The sequence below is a fragment of the Berghia stephanieae genome, chromosome 8 (assembly GCF_034508935.2).
Source record: "Berghia stephanieae isolate SIO BIC M18660-M18661 chromosome 8, UCSD_Bste_1.3, whole genome shotgun sequence".
NCBI lineage: Eukaryota > Metazoa > Mollusca > Gastropoda > Nudibranchia > Aeolidiidae > Berghia > Berghia stephanieae.
In genome coordinates this window covers 2358024-2379800 of record NC_088367.1, presented here as the reverse complement: position 1 = coordinate 2379800, position 21777 = coordinate 2358024, and the positions used below count along the sequence as shown (strand labels likewise).

Genomic DNA, 21777 nt, shown 5'->3' with positions numbered 1-21777 from the left:
TCCGACATAATACCGTTTTGAGACGATGGGTCACAATTATTCTTAAAAATACGATATTGTTTAAAAAAAAACATACAAACTCCATTATTGGTACAATTCTAAACTGTCTCTATAATGAAATAGAAACTGCCAGGCACACAAAATGCAACGAAATTGAAACAAAATCAATAATAAAGCAAAACAGAAGACGTCAAATCAATTTTAAAAGCGTCACTGTAGCGAGACTATACAAGCTTTGCAATCCCTCGATCAGCTACCCAATTATTATTTAGACATGCGTAAACTATTTAAATCAGTAGGGAACAATCGTGTGACGTCACAATACTGGTTCAATCTCATTGGAAGTCTGAATCAAGACCTCAGGAGTACTTCCATCGGTATGTGGACGAATTCTATAGATAGTATGCGCTTGGCTAAAAAGCTCATAATATATTGCCATCCGGAAGTATAACGGACCAACACACAAAAACTATGTGTAACCTTAAACGTTTATAGTATGGATAAGAGGGCCCATACACGCTCAGTTTTCATCCAGGGACGATCGAAGGACAGGCGCGGCTGAATCAAATCGTAGTGAAAACGCAATGTGTGTGGTCAAATACCTGGGCGACGAGCGGAGGGACGGTCGGTCGCTCGCAAAGCCCGCCTTACAGTTTAGTGAGAATTACGTATTAACGCGGATGGCAAAAAACCCAAAACAAAACAAAACAATAACAAAGACTCGAGTGACGTCAACTTCATTCTATCTATAGAACGCCTCTCAATCTCTGTTGATTAGCAAAAAAAAACCAAACTATTTCCAACAAAAATATGCGAGTGTTAGTAGGAAGGACCTATAGATAGAATGCGCTTGGCTTAGAAGTTCATAACATTGCCATTCGAAAGCATAACAGACCAACACACAAAACTGTGTGTATTCATGAACGTTTATAGTCAGGTTAATACAGTTCAGTGAGCATTACTCATAAACGCGGATGGCAAAAAAACAATAACAAAGACCTGAGTGACGTCATCTTCGAACTATCTATATTTTAATCACACACAAAACCTACTGTCAAAATTGAGCCTGATGGTAGCGTTGCTTTCTCCCATGGCGTTCTTGGCCGTGACCTTGTAATTGCCTGCATCCTGGGCTGCCACGTCGTTGATTTCCAGGACAAGGAAGTACGTCTTGGGGTCTTTGTTCTCAGAGCGGATTGCGATGCGTCCTGAAATAAACAGGTTAACGTTATTATAATAATGATAATGATAATAGTAATAGTAATAATAATAATGATGATGATAATAATAATAATAATAATAATAATAATAATAATAATAATAATAATAATAATAATAATAATAATAATAATAATAATAATAATAATAATGCTGATGATGATGATGATGATGATGATGAAGACAAATTTCCCCATGGGGATGAATAAAGGGAATTTATTTATTTTATTTATTTCTTAGTGAAATCGGCCTCTAACCTCCTTGCTGGATGACAACGTTGTCCTTGAACCACGTGATGGAAGGGGCGGGGTCAGCTGTCAAGGTACATTCCATCAAAAGTTTCTGACCGTTGTTTTCCTGTCTTGTGACGGGTTTCTGGGTGAAATTTGGCGCGATGCCATCTTGTCTGTGCGGAAATAGAATTTATTTGGCATTAGTAATTAGTATTGAGCTTTTTATATAGCGCAAAATATCCACTAAACGTGCTCAAAGCGCTTTACAAGGGGTCCGTGGCCAACAGCAACATTTAACACGTAAGACGGGACATGGCGCCTGTTAGGCGATATTACATTTTTTTTCGGACAGAGCCAACGCTGTTAACGACCAGGTACTCATTTTACACATGAGTATGGTGAGAGAATGTGAGTAAGGAGCCTTCTCCAAGGACTCAACTAAGCGCCGAGCTAGGCTCGAACCCAGGACCTTCCAATCTGAAAGCGAGTGTCATACCACTAGACCACATAGCCGCACAGTAGTGGCCCGAACGATTAAGAAAATAAAAAAACAATGAATATTAATCATTTATATAGGGAAAGGTTCACTAAACGTGCTCAGACTGCTTTACCAGGAGTCCCTGGGCAACAGCATGGCAACACAACATGTAGGACGAGACATGACGCCTGTTAGGCGATAATATAATATTTTTTTTTCAGAAAAAGACATGGATGTTAACAGCTAGGTACAGATTTTACACTTGAGTGCAGTGAGTGAGAGAATGTGAGTAAACGGTCTTTATCAAGGACTCAACTATGAGCCACACTCAAACCCTGGACATCCCGGTCAGAAGGCGTGTGACCACAAAGCGCTGCAACCAATCTACATACAAGAGCATTAGCATGCCGTTGTTTTTAAAAACACAGTAAATGCAATGTTAACCAAATAGCACATACTGTGTTCTTTAATAAAACGACGCAATGTGTCCTGCTCATAATGTGGTATAATGATGATGGTGGCGATGATGATGATGATGATGATGATGATGATGATGATGATGATGATGATGATGAGGAGGAGGAGGAGGAGGAGGAGGAGGAGGAGGATAATGATGATGATGATGATGATGATGATGATGATGATGATGATGATGATGATGATGATGGTGATGATGGTGAGGAGGAGGAGGAGGAGGAGGAGTAGGAGGATAATGATGATGATGATGATGATGATGATGATGATGATGATGATGATGGTGATGATGATGATGATGATGATGATGAGGAGGAGGAGGAGGAGGAGTAGGAGGATAATGATGATGATGATGATGATAATGATGATGATGATAACGAAGATGATGATGATGATGATGATGAGGAGGAGGAGGAGGAGGAGGATAATGATGATGATGATGATGGCAATGGCGATAATGATGAGAAAGAAATACGATATCAACTTACTGTTTCTGTCCTCCCGCTGTGGATAAAGATAAAAATATTCTGTTAAATTATTTATCTTGTAAGCGGAATGTTACATTTCATATCATTATACACAAAATGTGAATTATCTTCTCAAAACAATGTAATGACTAGGTGAATTACGAGGTGTCAAAAAGCGATTTTAATGTATGAGTCCCAAAAAATGTGAGATTTTGTTTTTTGAATATTTAATAATAATATAATAATGATATAATGAATTTATATAGCGCCTAGTTCCAATTTGGAATTGCTCACTGGCGCTTTACATCAACACATCATGCATGATATACAAATAAGGAATTCGCATGTTAAATACCACACAAATTCGATGATAACATAATATATTATAATAAAATACATACCAAGAGTCCAAGATATACGCCCTACAGAAAAGCTCAGTTTTTAACCGTTTTCTAAAGATAAGTGGATTTTCACTATTTTTAGTTTCAATACTGATGAAGTTTAAGAGACTATTTTCACTGTCTTCAACAAAGCAAACATTTTACCCAAAGTTTGTTTTTTTCATCGCTTTAACAAACCATGTCAACTGTATTCAACAAAACATGAACAAAGAATTTTTGTTTCTTTTATCAATTTAAGAAACTATGTCAACTGTCTTCAACAAAACTATACAAAGTTTGTTTTTTATTACTTTTAAGAAACTATGTCAACTGTCTTCAACAAAACCTATACAAAGTTTGTTTTTTATTACTTTTAAGAAACTATGTCAACTGTCTTCAACAAAACATGAACAGAGAATTTTTGTTTCTTTTATCAATTTAACAAACTATGTCAACTGTCTTCAACAAAACATGAACAGAGAATTTTTGTTTCTTTTATCAATTTAACAAACTATGTCAACTGTCTTCAACAAAACCTATACAAAGTTTGTTTTTTATTACTTTTAAGAAACTATGTCAACTGTCTTCAACAAAACATGAACAGAGAATTTTTGTTTCTTTTATCAATTTAACAAACTATGTCAACTGTCTTCAACAAAACCTATACAAAGTTTGTTTTTTATTACTTTTAAGAAACTATGTCAACTGTCTTCAACAAAACTATACAAAGTTTGTTTTTTATTACTTTTAAGAAACCATGTCAACTGTCTTCAACAAAACTATACAAAGTTTGTTTTTTATTACTTTTAAGAAACCATGTCAACTGTCTACAACAAAACCTATACAAAGTTGTTTTTTATTACTTTACGAAACTGTCAACTGTCTTCAACAAAACATAAACAACATTTTTCTTTTTATCACTATAAGAAATTATGTGAACTGTCTTCAACAAAACATAGACAAAGGTTGTTTTTTATTACTTTACGAAAGTGTACTCTGTCTTCAACAAAACATAAACAAATTTTTTCTTTTTATCACTTTAAGAAACTATGTTTGTTTGTTTTTAAGGGTGTTGCGGCGCTTGCAACACATTTAGGTTATATCAGCGCCAGTAAAAAGGAAGAAAATGGGATAGTAAAAAGTTCTAGAACTACAATTAAAGCACCCAAGAAAAAGTAAGACATCGGGGAACTGGAAACAAATAAGGCTCAGATGTAGATTCGAAGAGCATACCATCAATGTACTTAGTTTGAGATCACCTAAAAGTCTCATCCAGACACGAGCACAATTCCCTACTAAGAGGAATACACTCAAATGCTTACATTATAAATTCAAAACAACACATATAATAATAATACATAATAGAGAGATGATTTACAAGGAAAAAAATATCATCTCCCAAAACAATAACTATACATTTGACTGTTTCCCCTCTCAACCAGGGTATCCGGCCAGGGCCAGGACAAAACAAAGTGATATAATCCCAAGACAAAGACAGAAAGCAAGTTGGAAAACAGATATAGGGGGATAGAAGACAAAGGAGGGAGCCTCCTTGCCCACAATGGAGGGGTCAGGAACCCCACCCAGTTATCACTATAAGAAACAATGTCAACTGTCGTCAACAGAACAAGTGTAAAGTCCAGAAATCAATCCTTCAAATATCAATCCCCTTCTTATCAAAAACTCTCAAACATGGGATTATACGAACGTCCCAGGTTTGAGAGTGTTTCAACAATTGGGGATGATTTTGTGCTCGATATTTGAGGGCGGGGTGGGACGAGTTCGCTGGGCAAAATTTCAAAAATGTGTTTTTCTAGAGTATGACAGTAAACTGTATATAATTCATAAAAACCGTGCTCAATATCTAGATAGAATGAAGTTGACGTCATTCCGGTCTTTGTTATTGCTTTTTGCCATCCGCATTTCTGAGTAATTCTCACTAAACTGCATTAACCAGACTATAAACGTTTAAGGTTACACATAGTTGTGTGTGTTGGTCTGTTATAGTTCCGGATGGCAATGTTGTGAGCTTCTTAGCCAAGCGCATACTATCTTTTATGTACTATTTATATCATCGCTGCATTACCCCCCCCCCTTTTTTTTTAAATCCTTCTTTTGACAATTCTATCCATTGATCTTTAATTCCTGTTCCCTCTTTATTTCTTAACCATGCTCCCTCCCGCCGCCCCCTCTCTCTCTCTCTCTCTCTCTCTCTCTCTCTCTCTCTCTCTCTCTCTCTCTCTCTCTCTCTCTCTCTTTCTCTTTCTCTCTTTCTCTCAATCACCATCATCCTTTGAAAAAAAACAAAAAAACAATCCATATCCGCATATTTCAAGATCTGACTTTGCCATCACATAATTATTAGCGTAGAATCATTTTTACAAGGGTAAAAATAGGTTATAATCCATGGGAAGGGAAGCAACTGTGTAAATACTAATTTCTAACTAGTCATGTCTGATTGTATCCCTTGAACTACAGACTTTTGAGGTGTTTTACGGTGCTTTCAACACTATTTAGATCCTTCAATCCAGACCAAAAAGCGAATCATTGCTTCTCAAATAAGGACAAAATAAAACTGTGGTGTTGAAATACTGGTTCCAGTCTTCTGGGAAGTGTGAAACTTGTTTTTCGGGAGAACTGTTATATCGTGTTGCTGGTTGTTTGATAACAACGTTCGTATCGATGATGAAGTATCATCCACGAATTAGTTGATTCATGATGATGATGATGATGATGATGATGATAATAATAATATCATAAATCCACAGTATATTATCGTAGAACACGAAATGAAGAAACACCATCCATAATAGAATACGATTACTGCTGCAAGAAACACAATAAATCCATTCAGTATGAAAGAGAATTTATAATCCGTCCAAAGCCTCGAAGCACTTCCATAATAATTTGATAAATCCGTGAATAATGGAAAGATATAAACATCCAATCCAACCTCTGGAAAGAGAAGGAACCTGGATAGAGTGAGGTAATATCCATGGATGGCACAGCTAATGTCCTTTGGCTATGTCGAGCTGGGATGAAAAACTCGTGTGAATAGGCAAGAAAAGTATAATGTTAGTAGTAGTAGTAGTAGTAGTAGTAGTAGTAGTAGTAGTAGTAGTAGTAGTAGTAGTAGTAGTAGTAGTAGTAGTAGTAGTAGTAGTAGTAGTAATAGTTGTAGAAGTGTATAGCTACACCTCTAAATTAATTTCGTCAACCCAGCTTTGAAAGTCTTCCTCCGCCCTAAGGACGGTTTCATAGCTACCTTCAAGTTTAAGTATAATGTTAGAACACTGGTTCCTATCTCAATAGAAATGTAAAACTGCACTTCCTGAATACATTCCTTGTGTAAATGATCTTCTGGTTTCAGAATGGTGGCATTTTATTTTCTAATCTAAATACATGCTGGTCGTCAATAAAAATCATTAATCTTCGCTCTTTTATATGTCTCGTAATAAGCTTCAACAGTCGTAACGTCACTTCCCTCGTAATGACGCATGGTAACTTAGTAACTGGCTCTAAACTATCGGAACAATGGCGAAGCCCTTATGAAATATTTCTCCGACGAGCATGAAAGCGTATCCAGAGGAGAGAAAAAACCCATTATAAATCTGATCATGTTTTGCCTTTTACACATTCTGGTCACAAGACATATGAAAAGTTCTGAAGAAAAAAAAGTACAGATTTTCTTTGTTTAGAACCACGATGGCCGCCGTTGCTGGGCGACGTGACATCATAGTATTTAATCCAATTGTTTGAATATGTCTTTACATCCTGCTACTAAAATAGGTTATGTCTATAGTTATACCTTATAATTCATATTAGTTGTTCCCCAAAGGACTGGTGACGTATACGCTTCCAATGATTTAGGAACCAGAAAAGTATAAGGCTTGACGTCACGATTTTATTTCCCTATTTAATCAAAATAATCCACAGCTGGTTTCATCAAAGGACTGTAATCAGGAAGAGTCAATATACACTATTTCAAATGTTTCACACTATCTTGTCCAAGCATAGATTTATATCACAAGAAGATGCAAAAATTGTATAGATAACGAATTTTGTATGCAAAATGAAAGTAGAAAATCCATCGTGAATTATTATGGCATGGGAGTTGTGTCAATGCAATCTGTGGCTTCAGTCTATCGAATAGACACTTAGATAACCACGCCCCTCGGACAGTCGTCATAATAATATAAACAATGGCAGTGATAGGTAAACATAGCGATCTACATAGGCTTTACTATCGATGGTATGTGTCGAAATAAAATACCCACTGTTCTGTTGATTTATCAAATGAATCAACGCAGCAAACTATGTGTAAACTTAAACGTTTATAATCGTGTGATATCTAATCACTCATTTGGCTGTATAAAGACAATAATATCAATAATCAGAGAGAGGCTGATTTCCATGCACGTTGCTGTTTATAAACAACAACGATGTTTGTCCGAGCATGTGCGAAAGTGTGTCGCAAATTCCATGTTTTGATCGGTCAAAAAATCTACTGATTAATTACATAATGCTCGCCCTATTGTATGCATGTTGTAGATTTTCCTCTAATTATTAACAATTCTGGTTAAATTAAAAAAAGACTTGAACAGGTAGCCTCCGTCACATCATAGCCTGTCACTGACCGTAGCCATCGTATAGTTATAGTTAAAGTTATAATGCCAGTCTTTTGCCAAAAAAGAAAACAAATCGTGAGGTGTATTTAATAGTTGAACCAATGAAATAACTTGTTTCCATGAGCTCTACTAACGACAACTCTACACAAACCTAAAAATTGACGTCAAACTGTCCTAGAGTGTTCTAGTGTCAGGCTATAACGATGGCTACGCACTTATTTACTTATACGCATACAAATGTGTTACACCGGTGTTGTTCGCTTAGTTTAGCAATAATAAACCAGCAGATCTTTGACCAATCAAAACGCAGGATTTCTGACACACCCTCTATTCCGCTCGGACAAATAATATAGTTGATTGTTTACAAATAGCTTTCTGGCCATATATGTAAATACAGAGTTTAATTAGTTCAATACTTACCACTAAAGTTGAGATTTATAGAAGCTGACACTTCTCCTAGTCTATTTTTAGCAACGACTTTGTACATTCCAGCGTCATTTTGGGTAACTCCGATGATCTCCAAAATGACGTTGAACGCAGAAGTTGAGCCAGCAACAGGCTCGGTGCGCATGCGCGTCCTGTTTGTGGCACTGATTGGATTAGGCCCCAAAAACCAGGCGATTTCCGGTTGGGGAGAAGCTTCGAGAATACAATGGAAGACGAGCTTCTTTCCGCCATCTTCCTGTTTGAGTGCAGGTTTCTGCGTGAATCGAGGTGCAACATCGTCTCCCACCCCCATTGTTCTTGTAGTGATGACTAATCCAGCTCTAGCTTACTGTAATGAAGGAGAGAAAAAGAAAATAATGATGGAAAATTTTTGGGAGTTGAATCTGATCTGATTTCAACAAAATACATGACACATTTGATATTGCCATGAAATGAAAAGAAGAATGTGAAACACACACAGACATACATATGCACACACACACACACACAAACACACAAACACACACACACACACACACACACAAAAGATAGTTCAAAGTTGACTTCACTCAGATCTTTGTTATTGTTTTTTTTTGCCATCCGCGTTTATGAGTAATTCTCACTAAACTGTATTAACCAGACTATAGATAGTTCGAAGATGACGTCACTCAGGCCTTTGTTATTGTTTTTGCCATCCGCGTTTGTGAGTTGTTCTCACTAAACTGTATTAACCAGACTATAAAAGTTCATGGTTACACAGAGTTTGTGTGTTGGTCCGTTATACTTCCGGATGGCAATGTTGTGAACTCCTTGGCCAAGCGCATTCTATCTATAAACGATCATGGATAAACGAAGTTTTGTGTGTTCGTGCGTTATAGATAGTTCGAAGATGACGTCACTCAGGTCTTTGTTATTGTTTTTTTGCCATCCGCGTTTATGAGTAATGCTCACTGAACTGTATTAACCTGACTATAAACGTTCATGGATACACAGAGTTTTGTGTGTTGGTCCGTTATACTTCCGGATGGCAATGTTATGAGCTCCTTAGCCAAACGCATACTATCTATACAGACACACATCGTTATGTTGTAGCCTGACACTGAAATCCAAAAGGACTGGCAGTTTGACGTCATTATTTGGTCAGTGTCAGACCGTAGCCATCGTTATGTTGTAGCCTGACACTGAAATCCAAAAGGACTGGCAGTTTGACGTCATTATTTGGTCAGTGTCAGACCGTAGCCATCGTTATGTTATAGCCTGACACTGAAATCCAAAAGGACTGGCAGTTTGACGTCATTATTTGGTCAGTGTCAGGCCGTAGCCATCGTTATGTTATAGCCTGACACTGAAATCCAAAAGGACTGGCAGTTTGACGTCATTATTTGGTCAGTGTCAGACCGTAGCCATCGTTATGTTATAGCCTGACACTGTAATCCAAAAGGACTGGCAGTTTGACGTCACATTTGGTCAGTGTCAGGCCGTAGCCGTCGTTATGTTATAGCCTGACACTGAAATCCAAAACGACTGGCAGTTTGACGTCATTATTTGGTTTTTGCACCGCCTAGTGAGTTGTCGTTAGTAGAGCTCATGGAAACAAGTTATTTCATTGGCTGAACTATTGAATACAACTCACGATTTGCTTTCTTTTGTAGCAAAAGACTGGCATTTTGACGTCATTTTTGGTCAGTATCAGGCCATAACTTTACGAAGGCCACGCTGACACTGAGCAAAAAATGACGTCAATATGCCAGTCTTTTGCCACAAAAGAAAACAATTCGTGAGTTGTGTTCAATAGTTCAACCAATGAAATGACTTGTTTCCATGAGCTCTACTAACGACAACTCACTAGGCGGTGCAAAAACCAAATAATGACGTCAAACTGCCAGTCCTTTTGAATTTCAGTGTCAGGCTATAGATAGAACGAAGATGACGTCACTCAAGCCTTTGTTATTGTATTTTGCCATCCGCGTTTGTGAGTGATTCTCACTAAACTCTATCAACCACACTATAAAAGTTCATGATTACACAATGTTTTGTGTGTTGGTCCGTTATACTTCCGAATGGTAACGTTATGAGCTTTTTAGCCAAGCGCATACTATCTATAAAAGTTCATAGTTACACATAGTTTTTGTATTGATCAGTTATACTTCCGGATGGCAATGTTGTGAGCCTCTTAGCCAAGCGAATACTATCTATAGATAGTATGCATTGGATAAGAAACTCACAACATTGCCATCTGGAAGTATAACGTACCAACACACACAACTCTGTGTCACCTTCAATGTTTATAGTCTGGCGTAAATGCAGTTTAGTGATAATTACTCATAAACATAGGTGGCAAAAAAAAAAAAAAAAAAAAAAACAATAACAAAGGCCTGAGTGACGTCATCTTCGTTCTATCTATAGATTCACGTCAGCACTTACGTCTGGTTTTACAATTTAAAAAAAAAAAAAGAAGAAAAAAAATCAATGATGACGAAATTGGAAAATCGACTGATAACCCAAATATTTGGGATGCCACATTCCACCAACCACCGCCACCACCACAATTCTACAACCAAACCTCCGCCTTACTTTGGAAAAACTCATATTTATTTATAATTTGGCCAGAAAACTCGTCCTTCAAACAAATTAAATATCGATCGATTTAAATAACCCTCGTGTTGACAAAAACGCTCAAACCTAGGACTTCACCAAGTCAAAGTCCCAGGATTGAGGGTTTTTTTTTGGACAAGATGACGGTCACTTAAATCGATCGATAATTAACTGAAGGACGAGTTTTCTGGCCAAATTTTAAACTATGGGTTTTTCCAGAGTAGACTACGACCCACCTGTCTACCCATCTTCAACTCTTACCACTTGAGAACATTTCGTCAGTCTAGTTCTGACTGACGCCCTCTCACTCATCAACACCACCGCCACTACAACACATACACACACACACACACACACACTCACACACACACACACACATACACACACGTCACTCTCTCATTACACCACATTGGTACTTCTCACATTTTAACCCTCTCCTTACCAGCCATTTTCAGGATTTTCCCCAAAACCTCACACCACCCAACAAACATAAAAATATATTTTTTATCACTCAAACACAATAGCAGTAGATGTTCTTGGGATAAATGATTTCTTTAGCAAAACATGCTCTACAACACACACTGTTCATTTTCTTTGAATTTTAAGATCTACAAGAGAAATTTGAATAAGAAACATGCCGGTTGTATCGTAACGAATGTGACGATTTTCCTATAGTTGGTAAGGAGAGGGTTAACCTCTTCATAACCGTACTCTGGCGAAAAAAAAATCTCATTTTAAAAATATGGCCAGAAAACTTGTCCTTCAAATATCGATCGATTTAAATGACCGTCATCTTGACAAAATACTCTCAAACTTTCATTAAAGTCCCAGGTTTGACATTATTGTTTTTTGCCAAGATAATTGTCATTTGAATCGATCGATATTTGAAGGACAAGTTTTCTGGCCAAAATTTTAAAATAAGAGTTTTTTCTAGAGTGCGACAGTTAACTGGTTAAAACTGTTACAGTATCTGGAATCTGACGTAGTAGATTATCTAGGCTGACGACGGGGGTCAAAAGTTCACGCCGATATTTGTGACTTATCGTCTCTGAACGGTCTTCTGCCGGAATAATTATTGGACCACACAGAGTGAATTGACAAGAAGTCTTATAGACATTGATTAAAAAAAAAAAGATTATCATCTTCATCATCATCATCATCATCATCATCATCTTCATCATCATCATCATCATCATCATCTTCATCATCATCATCATCATCATCATCATCATCATCATCATCATCATCATCATCATCATTATTATTATTACTTATTTTTTCAAATGTTTGTTTGTTTTTAAGGGTTTTACGGCGCTTGCAACACATTTAGGTTATATCAGCGCCAGTTTTCAAATGAAATATTAGATTATTTTCCACAACCAAGAATAGATAACATATATGGGGCAATTCTGATCTTCTGGTTTCAGAGTGATACAAACCTATTATCTTAAAAAAAAAATATATATATATAACTAGAGAGAGAGCTTTTATATAGCGCAATATCCACTAAATGTGCTCAAAGCGCTTTACAAGGGGTACCTGACCATCAGCAACACGTAACATGTAGAACGAAACATGACGCCTGTTAGGCGATATTACATTTTTTTCGGACAGAGACAAGGATGTTAACGGTCAGGTACACATTTTACACCTGAGTACGGTGAGAGAATGTGAGTAAAGAGTCTTTTCCAAGGACCAACTATGCGCCGAGCGAGGCTCGAACCCAGGACCTTCCGATCCGAAAGCGAGTGTCATACCACTAGATCACACAGCCTAGATAAAAGGTGGTCGTCAATAAAGATCACCCACCTTCGCTGTTTTATGCCCAGGAATTATATAAGAATCTGCCTATAGATAGTATGCGTTTGGCTAAGAAACTCACAACATTGCCATCCGGAAGTATAACGGACCAACACACAAAACGATGTGTAACCATGAACTTTTATAGTCTGGTTAATACAGTTTAGTGAGAATTGCTTATAACCGCGGATGGCAAAAAGCAACAACAAAGACCTGAATGACGTCAACTTCGTTCTATCTATAGATAGAATGCGCTTGGCCAAGGAGTTCACAACATTGCCATCCGGAAGTATAACGGACCAACACACAAACCCTGTGTAACCATGAACTTTTATAGTCTGGTTAATACAGTTTAGTGAGAACAACTCACAAACGCGGATGGCAAAAACAATAACAAAGGCCTGACTGACGCCATCTGCATACTATCTATACATCCTGCTACTAAAACTAATACGTCACATTATGATTCAATATGGAACCTCTACAGTTTTAGTCCTCCTGAGGAATGGTGACACACTGCCAAGGGGTTTAGAACCGTCAGAGAGGGAGGTGGTTTGACGTCACGACTTCTGCTTCCCAATAAATACCCAGGCACGTAACCGACGTATACATACATGCAGGTCTTGCACTCGAACCCAATTATGGGCCTAGTTTAACATTGTTTTAATGGACAATATTTTGCGTCATTTATTTAAATAATAAAAAAAAGATTTCCATTCGAACAATGACTCTTTCATAAACTGGGTTATCATACCTGCAAATAAGTGCACGTTGCACGTAGCTCATCCTGACGATAACACCGTTTTGAAAGGATGGGCTAGATATTAATTATAGCATATCTACGTGCTTTTGTGGAATGCTGTTTAATTTAATGAGGACTCGGGTTTAACTACTAATGACAATTATTGGACAGATTGGGGTGAATGGGTTCATGTAGCGTGTCAGACTGTATTTATCTCAAAGGTGAGTTAGGCTGACGTGAGAGAGTGAGGGCTTACGGTGAAGAAGGTGACCTTATAGATAGGATGCGCTTGGCTAAGAAGCTCACAACATTGCCAGCCAGAAGTATAACGGACTAACACACAAAACTATGTGTATCCATGAGAGTTTATAGTCTGGTTAATACAGTTTAGTGAGAATTACTCATAAACATAGACAGCAAAAAAAAAACAAAAACCAAAAAAAAAAAAACAAAACAAAACAAAAAAAAACAAAACAAAACAAAAAAAAAAAAAAAATGAAAAAAAAAAAAAAAAAACAATAACAAAGACGCGAGTGGCGTCAACTTCAATCTATCTATATTATGATTGTGTTAGTTTTAAAAGTTGGTGTGTTATATTTTTAGACAAAAGAAGAGGGCCTGTTTGGGAGAAAGGGTGGGGGTGAAGGTGGAAGCAGAGATTGAAAGTATTAAATAATAATAATAATAATAATAATAATAATAATAATAATAATAATAATAATAATAATAATAATAATAATGATGATGATGATGATAATAATAATAATAATAATAATAATAATAATAATAATAATAATAATAATAATAATAATAATAATAATAATAATAATGATAATAATAATAATAATAATAATAATAATAATAATAATAATAATAATAATAATAATATAGCATCTCTATATATCTTTTAACCATCTCGTTTCGGTGATCTATGCATTTTACATTGACACAAATACTATGACATTTTAAATCAAATAATATTTGGAACTGTAACATGTATTGTAATATATTGGAGTTGTTTGGATTTGTGCTCATGGGATTGACCGGATGTGTTTAATTATGTTAGGGTTCTTTCTGGAGGTATGCATTTTGGAAACAAGTCGTCCCAATGGTTGGACAATACTCTTAAACAGTCGTAACGTCACTTCCTTCCTAATGACGCATGATAACTTAGTAACACTGGCTCTAAACTATCGGAACAATGGCGGACGCCCGTATGAAATATTTCTCCGGCGAGCATAAAAGCGTATCCAGGGAAAAAAACACATAAATTTGATCATGTTTTGACTTTTACACATTCTGATCACAAGGCATACGAAAAGTTCTAGCCAGCATGAAGAATAAAAAGTAATGATTTTCTTTGTTTAGAACCAAGATGGCCGCCGTTGCCGGGCAGCGTGACATCAGACTACTGAATTCAATTGAATACAACTCACGATTTGTTTTCTTTTGTGGCCAAAGACTGGTCTTTTGACGTCATTTTTTGGTCAGTGTCAGGCTATCAGTTAACGACGGCTACGGCCTGACACTGACCAACAGATGACGTGAAAAGACAAGTCTTTGGCCACAAAAGAAAACACACCGTGAGTTGTATTCAATAGTTCAACCAATGGGTTCACTAGGCGGTCTACTATGTGTTTATGACACACCCACAAGCCCACACGGACAAATAATAGAATGAAGGAAATACTCTTCAACAGTCGTAACGTCACTTCCTTCCTAATGACGCATGGTAACTTAGTAACACTGGCTCTAAACTATCGGAACAATGGCGGACGCCCGTATGAAATATTTCTCCGGCGAGCATAAAGGGTATCCAGAGGAAAAAAAAAAACTCATACATTTGATCATGTTTTGACTTTTACACATTCTGATCACAAGACATATGAAAAGTTCTAGCCAGCATGAAAAATAAAAAGTAATGATTTTCTTTGTTTAGAACCAAGATGGCTCCGTTGCCGGGCGGCGTGACATCAGACTATTGAATCGTATTGCTCTTACTCTGCCCTTTGCATTTGGTTTTCCACTGCTAGTTACGTGACCAATGGGCATGATCTATATTCCCTTTCCATGTGCTCGAGGTCATTGGTCACATTGCAAAGAATGCTCAAAATGACCCACATAGTGAAAAGTGTTAACAGCTTAACATCACGATTGGTCATTTTGTTCAGCTTGACACACGTTTAAATTTACAATTTTCATAAACAAAGCAGCGTGTTTACATTCGTTAAGAAATATCCAATCGTTGGACAGTAACAAATCATGTGATTGATGACTCGGTTGGACAAAAGCATGAATATAGATAGTTCGAAGATGACGTCACCCAGGTCTTTGTTGTTGTTTTTTGCCATCCGCATTTATGAGTAATGCTCACTGAACTATTAACCCGACTATAAACGTTCATGGATACACATGTGTTGGTCCGTTACAATTCCGGATGGCAATGTTATGAGCTTCTTAGCCAAGCGCATACTATCTATAGATCGCTCCCATTCTAACTGGAATCTCTCAGTCAGAGCATACTAAAAATAACATCCGAAAAAAGTCAGTATTTATTATTTTCAATTGACTTCAGCAATTATATAACGCAATATCAACTAAACGTGCTAAAAGCGTTTTACAAGGGGTCCATAGCCAACAGGAACACTTAACATACAGGACACAAACATGACGCCTGTTAAGCGATATTACATTTTTTTCCAACAATAGAGACAAAACTGTTAATGGTCGGGTACTCATTTTACACATGATTACGGTGAGATCACGTGATTAAAGAGCCTTTTCCAAAGACTCAATTATGCGCCGCTCATAGCAGGACTCGAACCCTGAACCTATCGGTCGGAAGGCGAGTGTCATACCACAAGAACAAATAGCTAACCACATTATATATTCTAATTGCCATTGTTTAGCATGATCACAAGTGGATTCAATAGTCTGATGTCACGTCGCCCAGCAACGGCGACCATCGTGTTTCTAAACAAAGAAAATCGGTACATTTTATTATTCATAGCTGGCAAGAACTTTTCATATATCTTGTGATCAGAATGTGTAAAAGTCAAAACATGATCAGATTTATAATGTTTTTTTTTTCTCCTCTGGATACGCTTTTATGCTCGTCGGAGAAATATTTCATAAGGACGTCCGCCATTGTCCCGATAGTTTAGAGCCAGTTACTAAGTTACTCTGCGCTATTACGGGGGAAGTGACGTCATGACTGTTGAAGCGTATTTTTATTATTATTCTCCACTATCACAGTGTGTTCTAAAAATGACGTCATGTTAAGAAAGCTCTAACCACGGAATAGCAACAACTCCCACGTGAGCAGATGCGAGGGTAAAAGGGCAATGAATAATGGAGTAGAAAGCTAAATAGGAAAGGCATTAGGAATGCAAGTTAGTCCGTGTAGCTATATCGGTCGGTTCAATGCTACATACAAAGCTACCACTATCTACACTCTATCCGATTTACCTGAAATATTTTGGCAATAAGCTTAATTGGAGCAAAGTGCTGGTAATGATGTAAGCGTCTAAACCTTGCTTCTTTGGAATTCTTTGGAAGAATTCTCCGCTCCGCCTTGTTCTTCTTCAACTATCTACTGCCATTTCCGAAACAATCATGAAACTTTCTACGAATATTTTTTGTCGTTGGTTTATTTTTTTTTTTAACCTTAATATCTATTAAAAATTCTTTCTTTCATTTTAAGCGTTTTCCACACACACCCCCCCCCCCCCTTCCCCCATTTTTCAACACCTTTGAAGCACTAATGAACTTTGTGAATCTGAGATTGAAAGAATAGTTTTGACATGACGAAAAACGTTTTTAAAAAATTATCTTTGTCTACTTTTGTGTCTAGAATTACTTGAAAACTGAGCTCTTCGCGATACAGGTAAGTCGAAAATTCATAATCCTACACTTATTATTGTTAGTAACTTGTTAGTCGTTTTTCTCTCTTGCAGTACAGAGATCTGAACTAAGTGTGTATGAAAGGTGTGGCTATGTGGTCTTGTGGTATGACACTCGCTTTTGGATAAGAAGGTCCTGGGTTCGAGCCTCGCTGGGCGCATAGTTGAGTCCTTGGAAATGTCTAATTACTCACAGTCTCTCACCGTATTCAGGTGTGAAATGAGTAACTAGCCGTTAACAACGCTGTCTCTGTTCACGTCCTACATGTTAAGTGTTGCTGTTGGCCAGGGACCCCTTGTAAAGGCACTTTGAGCATGTTTATCAGGCTATAAACATAACGATGGCTACGGTGTCAGGCCGTAGCCATCGTTAAGTTATAGCCGGACACTGAAATCCAAAATGACTGGCAGTTTGACGTCATTGTTTGGTTTTTGCACAGCCTAGTGAGTTGTCGTTAGTAGAGCTCAAGGAAACAAGTTATTTCATTGGTTGAACTATTGAATACAACTCACGATTTGTTTTCCGTTGTGGCAAAAGACTGGCATTTTGACGTCATTTATTGGCCAGTTGTCAGGCCATAACTTTACGATGGCTACGCACAAAGCCGGACAAAATGGAGGGGATGACGTGGATGGCCAATGATCCAGCCCGAGTGAAGGGCCTACTACGTGAGTACAAAGGTAAGTTCACACCCGTTTGAACCCTTATAATTTTGAGTACAAAAAATTGTTATCATTTGTTATAGATAATATATCAATAGATAGAACGAAGATGACGTCACTCGGATCTTTGTTATTGGTTTTTTGCCATCCATGTTTATGAGTATTTCTCACTAAACTGTATCAACCAGACTATAAACTTTTAAGGTTACCCATAGTTTTGTGTGTTGGTCCGTTATATTTCCGGATGACAATGTTGTGAGTTTCATTCTTGGACAAGCGCACAGTATCCATACTAACGAAAGAGTGATAATGAGAGAGGCTTCGTATGGGAACAATACAGTAGTTTTGTTCCCATTCGAAGCCTCTCCATTATCATTATTTCGTTAGGAAGTTCATCTCAATCCTCTGTATACATAGTATGCGCTTGGCTAAGAAGCTTACAACATTGCCATCCGGAAGTATAACGGAACAGCACACAAAAATATGTGTAACTATGAACGATTATAATCAGTTTAATACAGTTTAGTGAGAATTACTCATAAACGCCGGTGGCAAAAAAAAAAAAAAGATTAACGAAGACCAAAGTGACGTCAACTTCATTCTATCTCTAAAATGCTATCGAAAGTTTAAGAAGTGTCACATAAAAAAAATTGAGTTTGCAAATCTACTTTCACTGTAATAATACCTTGTATATTATGCTCTTCTGCAGATAATTTACTCGCCTTTGCATGGCAAGGAAATCGTTCAATAGATAGTATGCACTTGGCTGAGAAGTTCACAACATTGCCATCCGGAAGTACAACTGGCCAACACACAAAACTGTGTGTAACCATGAAGGTTTATAGATAGAATGCGCTTGGCCAAGGAGTTCACAACATTGCCATCCGGAAGTATAACGGACCAACACACAAACTCTGTGTAACCATGAACTTTTATAGTCTTGTTAATACAGTTTAGTGAGAACAACTCACAAACGCGGATGGCAAAAACAATAACAAAGGCCTGAGTGACGTCATCTGCATACTATCTATAGTCTGGTTAATACAGTTTAGTGAGAAGTACTCATAAACGCGGATGGCAAAAATCAATAACAAAGACATGAGTGAGGTCATCTTCGAACTATCTATAAACTCTACGGTAAAATAATCCCGGGCAGTTTGGAGAACCTGGTTTAGATTGATCTTCAAATTGAGCTGTTATATAGCGCAATATCCACTAAACGTGCTCAATATGCTTTACAAAGGGCCCATGACCAACAGGAACACGTAACATGTAGATCGAGACATGACGCCTGTTAGGCGATAATACTATTTTTTTTTTCCGACAGAGACTACGCTGTTGACGGCCAGGTACTCATTTTACACCTAAGTAAAGAGCCTTATTCCAAGGCTAAACTATGCGCCGAAAATATAGTCCATTATATCAATGTTAAACTAGGCCCATAAGTGGGTTCGGGTGTCAGACCTGCATAATATGTACACGGCGATTAAAACTCATTAAACCCAAAAATAATTGAACAGATCCGATCATATCAGTTATAAAATACTTTTTTTTGGCTTCCACTCCACTTTGACACGAGACTAGATTGGCGCACTCGGTCACATATGGCCATCGTCTCAAAACGGTATTATGTCGGAACGAACCAGATGCTTAAAAGCCGAATTAAACGTTAAACTGGTCAAAAATATAAATTGTTGGCATTAGCACCTTAAAACATGATATCCATTCTCCCCAATAAATCATACAAACTCAACACAAGTCTGATATGTCTGGCTATTAATTCAATTTTTAACATCTTAACCATCCCGACTTAATACCGTTTTGAGGCGAAGTGTCACATATGAGAATCTAGGGTCAGCGTGGCTCAGCGGTACGGTTTTTTGTTTCGTACCTGAAAGGTACCGAGTTCGATCACCCGCCGCCCGCTGCGCTGTGTGGCCTTGAGCAAGTCACATCGCCCAAGCCCAATTTGGCGGCGCTGCACTGCGGCTAACGCCTGGGTAATTCCAGTCTTCCCTTGGAATAGACCCTAAAGAAATATTTCCACTATGGGACGAATAAAGGGAATTTTATTTTTTAAATTTATATTTTATCTTTAACTATGATAGGGATTCGCCTGTTAACCGTGAATAGCACTCGATAAAGACCATAGACGTTCCTGCAAATCAAAATCCTATATCCATTGGCATGGCACTCGTTTTCGGATCGGGAGGTCTTGGGTTCGAGCCTCGCTCGGCGCATAGTTGAGTCCTTGGAAAAGGCTCTTTACAACTGACATTCTCTAACCGTACTCAGTTGTAAAATGAGTACCTGTCTATTAACAGATTTGTCTCTGTCCGAAAAATAATTGTAATATCGCCTAACAGGCGTCATGTCACGTCCTACATGTTAAGTGTTGCTGTTGGCTAGGGACCCTTTGTAATGCGCTTTGAGCACGTTAAGTAGATATTGTGTTATGGTATTTTATAAGCTCATGGCTTATTATTATTATTATTATTATTATTATTATTATTATTATTATTATTATTATTATTATTATTATTATTATTATTATTATTATTATTATTATTATTATTAATATTATTATTATTATTACCATAGACAAAGACGGTAGATAGGCTAAATCGTAAAAAAAAAAGAAAATAAAGAAAAACAAAATAAGAAAAACAAAATTTAAAAAAATAGACGGAAAAAAGGTTCAAAAGGTGAAAAAAGGGGACAGAAATCTATTTTTAAAAACAACTGGGTCACTCCAATTGGTTATGTGAGCTAGGATTTGATTGTTATTATTATAATAGAGCGAGCATATTCTTCTTTATTCTCCTTTTAAAATGATTATCTACGACAGTCAGGTGATCACCTCAGCTTATAAACACACAATGAATGATGAAAACTCGGTTAATGATGAACGACTTTTAGACGTAGATAGTGGCTTTAACGTATTATGGATATAACATTTAAATCAGAAAACGGTAAGGGCTGCCTGAAGCCGGAGATCATAAAATACTAACGAAAGACTGAAAATGGAAAGGCTTCGTATGGGAACAAAACAGACAATGGACGTTTCGGGTACAAACCCTTCGTCACGAAACGCCCATTGAAAGAAAGGAAAAAAGGGAGAGAGGGAGAGAGAGAGAGAGAGAGAAGGAGGGTGGGATGAGGGAAGAGAAGGAAAGAAAGGAAGAGAGAACGAGGAAGCCAGAGAGAGAGAGAGAGAGAGAGAGAGAGAGAGAGAGAGAGAGAGAGAGAGAGAGCGGAAGAGAGAGAGAGAGAGATAGAAAGAGAGAAAGAGGGAGAGAGAGAGAGACAGAAAGAGAGAGGGGGAGAGAGAGAGAGAGAAAGAGAACGGAAGAGAGAGAGAAAGAGAGAGAGATAGAAAGAGAGAAAGAGGGAGAGAGAGACAGAAAGAGAGGCACACACACACACACACACACAGAGAGAGAGAGAGAGAGAGAGAGAGAGAGAGAGAGAGAGAGAGAGAGAGAGAAAGAGAGAGAGAAAAAAAGAACGTTAAAGACCTGTACTCAGAATTCCATCTCATCTTCCACCCTCTTTGTTAAACGAACCCACCTTTACACCACATTATGATGATAATATTATGGAACTATTCCAGAAATCTAATTGACATCTTCCGTGTTTTAAAATTGCTGCCGTGCCGTTTTCCAAACACCGGCACCCTCTTGACTTGACGGAAACGATAATCACAACAACTCCTTTATTAATATTATTGGCTAAATGATCCGTGTCTCTAACTCATTCAACCCTAACACC

At 37.4% G+C, this 21777-nt stretch overlaps 1 protein-coding gene across 4 annotated transcripts in view; it reads right to left on the bottom strand.

Moving 5' to 3' along the window:
• Nucleotides 1–21777, bottom strand: part of LOC144978022 (protein Obscurin-like) — a 64697-nt gene that overhangs the window by 29631 nt on the left and 13289 nt on the right. For all 4 annotated transcript variants that reach the window (XM_078923473.1, XM_078923475.1, XM_078923476.1 and 1 more), the window contains exons 2-5: nt 8299–8653; nt 2892–2907; nt 1476–1624; nt 1053–1208 (exon numbers count right to left, since the gene is read on the bottom strand). In XM_078923473.1, coding sequence (XP_078779599.1) covers nt 1053–1208; nt 1476–1624; nt 2892–2907; nt 8299–8617 — 640 coding nt within the window. In that variant the 5' untranslated portion in view covers nt 8618–8653. The remainder of the gene's footprint in view (nt 1–1052; nt 1209–1475; nt 1625–2891; nt 2908–8298; nt 8654–21777) is intronic.